This window comes from Argentina anserina, chromosome 4, assembly GCF_933775445.1.
Source record: "Argentina anserina chromosome 4, drPotAnse1.1, whole genome shotgun sequence".
Taxonomy (NCBI): Eukaryota; Viridiplantae; Streptophyta; class Magnoliopsida; order Rosales; family Rosaceae; genus Argentina; species Argentina anserina.
Genome location: NC_065875.1, coordinates 11,484,080 through 11,487,373, shown reverse-complemented (window position 1 = coordinate 11,487,373; position 3,294 = coordinate 11,484,080). Strand labels below are relative to the sequence as shown.

At 38.1% G+C, this 3,294-nt stretch overlaps 1 protein-coding gene across 1 annotated transcript; it reads right to left on the bottom strand.

The window, feature by feature from the left end:
• Positions 1–794: 794 nt before the first annotated feature.
• On the bottom strand, positions 795–2,118 carry LOC126791144 (transcription factor IBH1-like). The gene has a single exon (XM_050517550.1). The coding sequence runs from the start codon at positions 1,838–1,840 to the stop codon at positions 1,328–1,330; it is 513 nt and encodes a 170-aa protein (XP_050373507.1). The 5' UTR covers positions 1,841–2,118; the 3' UTR covers positions 795–1,327.
• Between the last annotated feature and the right edge of the window lie 1,176 nt (positions 2,119–3,294).

The following is a 3,294-nucleotide window of genomic DNA, read 5'->3' as shown; positions in this document are numbered from 1 at the left end:
TAATATTTGAGTTTTTGATATTTGGTGAATATAACTTAATTAAAGTATTGAACTTGTAGCTTACTCCTTCACTTTTAATCTTTTTATTTTCACTAGTCAAGTATGAAATGTCAATAAGGATATTAGGTTTTGTAATCGAAACAAAACCGAAACTGAACCGAATTATAGGTTAACCGAAACCGAAGTTTCTATGTATATTTTTCAGTTTCGGTTTTGGAAAACATGAAACCGAAAATTCAGTGTCAGTTTTCGGTTAGTGCTCATAAACCGAACCGTTGGCACCGAGTCCAGCCCTATATCAAACTCTGTCATCCTCTCCCTCTCTTCTACTGTACCTCTGACACTATCATCTCCCTGTTCTCCACCTAGCTTCAACAGACCATTCCGACCGTGGCATCCACTTCTCAGTTCTCAGTTCACGCCGTCAATACGCGTTGCGACGTCCACTTGCTAAAGTCTGGCAACGAGTTGACCCACCGAATCTCCACCAGCAGCAGTCCGCTTCTTCACGAAGTCAATTCGTGCCCAATTAATTCCCAAATTTGAGTAAGATACTCGATCTCTACCAACACTCTGATTTCTTATTCGAACTTGAGTGGAGGCATAGCTTTTGATCTCGGAGATTTTCAATCTTGTTTCTAATTATAGTACAATGGAAAATGGGTTTCTGATCAAAGAGGGTTTATATTTGATAAATAATTTTCGATCTTGTTTCTAATTATATTACAGTGCAAAATGGGTTTATGTTACAGTTTTAGTATGACTGATGCTTTTATTGTAATGTGTAGGTCTTCAATGTATGGATAAGAGAGAGTGATTCTTCTGATGAATATGATTCTGAAGTGACGATACTGAGATTGTGCTATTATGGTTGTAGATGATGCAGCTCATGTCTTTAATTTCAGGAACTGTTTTGGAACCGGAACTGAATCAATTCTAAACAATTCGGTTCCTAACAGTTCTTACTCTCAAATACATATAATCTGAACCATTTGAATAATAATTCGGTTCCTAAAGTATGCACATAATGTACATACATTTACACATACATATATGTATGCCGCCTTGCAATAGTCTGGGGTCAGAAATATACACAGAAAAACTAGCTCTTTGGCTTGGGTACGTATTTATAATTTCACAGCTGGGACTCCTGGGAGTATTGCAACATAATCTACACGGTATTAATCTACACAGTAATTGATGGACGCAATATATAAATACATAGATATATACCACACACCGTACCTGTACGTATTCCATATATATATATACCGATTTCGATCAATTCTTCTTTCCTCATTTTGCTTCCAGAACGTCTTTCTAGCTACTATGCATGCTCATTTAAATTAGACAGATTATCAGCTATGGCCTGCATGACCTTCACCTGTGTGTTAAGGCATGTTATGTAATGAGCAGTTTCCTCCAATAAGTTGCAGAAATCCATGGATTTACCGCCTGGAACTAGCTTTCGGAGCTTGTTGCCTCTGTCAATATTAACTGAACCCTTCGATCTGGAAACTTTGGTACTCCTCGATCTCGTAGTAACCCTTTTCTTTTTCTTCATCAATATAGGATAGCTCACCCGGTTCCGAAGCTTGAAAAGAAGAGCTCTGCTCCATTTCATTCTTGGCCCAACCGTGCGAGCCATGGAGAAATAAGCTGCCATCTTTATCCTCTTGCTTCGCTTACAGGTTTCCTCCTCGCTTGATGATGAACTGCTGGGTCGGTTCTGCTTTCTGATTTGCGCGAGAGATCGAAGAAATTTTCTAGCAAACTTGATTCTACATGACTTCGTGCTTAGGGTGATACCACCTGGGATGGTACCAGTACTGGTACTCATGTTAGGATTGAGAAGGCAAGGGTGACGAAAGAATTTAGGGTTTTGGTATTTGTGTGGTTTACAGTTGTGGTGGTGGGGAAATTGGGATGTTAATGTAGTTGAAATCCTAGTACAAGCAGTTAGCTCTGACAGAAATCACTTCTTTTTTAGGAGATTGGAAGATGAGAGTTTCATTCTAATAGAGGGTCCTCTAGTTTGATTTTTGCTAGGACAAAAGACATGAGCTCAAAGGCTCAAAGTCCAAATTAATTAGCTAAAGTAGTGATTAGAATGGACATTAATTGGAGGATATAATGAAGAATGGTGGAATAGATTATCAGTGGGATTGAAAATGGATGGCTTACGGAGCGTTAAGAGTTTAGAATCAAAGTTAGATGGATAATTAATTGAATAATCTAACTCAACTTTAATTGGTCGACCTATCTTTATAGGCGTTCTATATATCTTTATCTCCAAAAACGAGCGTGAGAATTACGCAAGTTATGATTAAAGAGAGACGTCTTATATATCTCAATATACGTTGTTGCTTTGCTTAGCTTTTAAAAATAAGTTGGTAACATAATCTCTAAGCTTATATTTTAATTTTAATTTGGAGTGCGTTTATGTTTCATTTGAAGTGTTAAATTTATCTTTTCTTACAGCATTTCAAAACTCGACAAAATAATGTACACACGAGTTGGAGCGTTTACCTTAATATGAGTACGTTGAACTTGATGAGAACTGGAAATGAATGCAGTAATGCATGCCCTAATAATGAAGATATGAGTCGCGTGTAAAACAAGTGCTTTCTTTGCCATAAGGTGTTGCTTTCATTGTCAGGCAATAGAAAGAGGTAGGAGAAGTGCGTTATGGACCCGGGAAAGGGCCAACCACCACATGAAAGCACATGGTTCCGTTGCCCCTCTTGTCTGGTGATGGATGAGTAAGCTAGGAACCTTCTATCTTCTCCTGCTTTATCCTAATCTAACATGATCTAATCTAAATCTTTTGATTACTTAATTTCCTCTGAAGTGATGCTTTGCGTTTGTGTTAGGTTTAAGTTCGCTGTTGAACAGCTGCCGGTCTATTCTAATTAACCAATATATAGACAACTTTACCGGCTGGTTCGATCGGAAATCGCACGCGTGTTATCTTCGTACTGGCGCTTGGGAGATTTCTTTTTGCTTGTTCGAGCTCGGCTTGGTAACTTGTCCAAAAAAAAATAAAAAGCTCGGCTTGGTAAAACTTCCGACATCACCGTCGACCTATTTGTTCACTTTCTTAATTTGAAACTAATGTCATTAAATCTGGGAAGGGTTAGTTAATCAAGTACGGAGTGATGTTCGTTATCGTCTGCGTAAGGGTGTTTCCCTATTTGGCATTGGCACCATACGAAATAGGAGCTAATAGACTTAATTAATTGGACCCAAATTATTGGCTATATACTCTGCATGTACAATTTTGGGTTTTTTTTT

Bases quoted from the DNA above. Each gene is read 5' to 3' on its own strand.
- LOC126791144 (XM_050517550.1), bottom strand. From the start codon at position 1,840: ATGAGTACCAGTACTGGTACCATCCCAGGTGGTATCACCCTAAGCACG.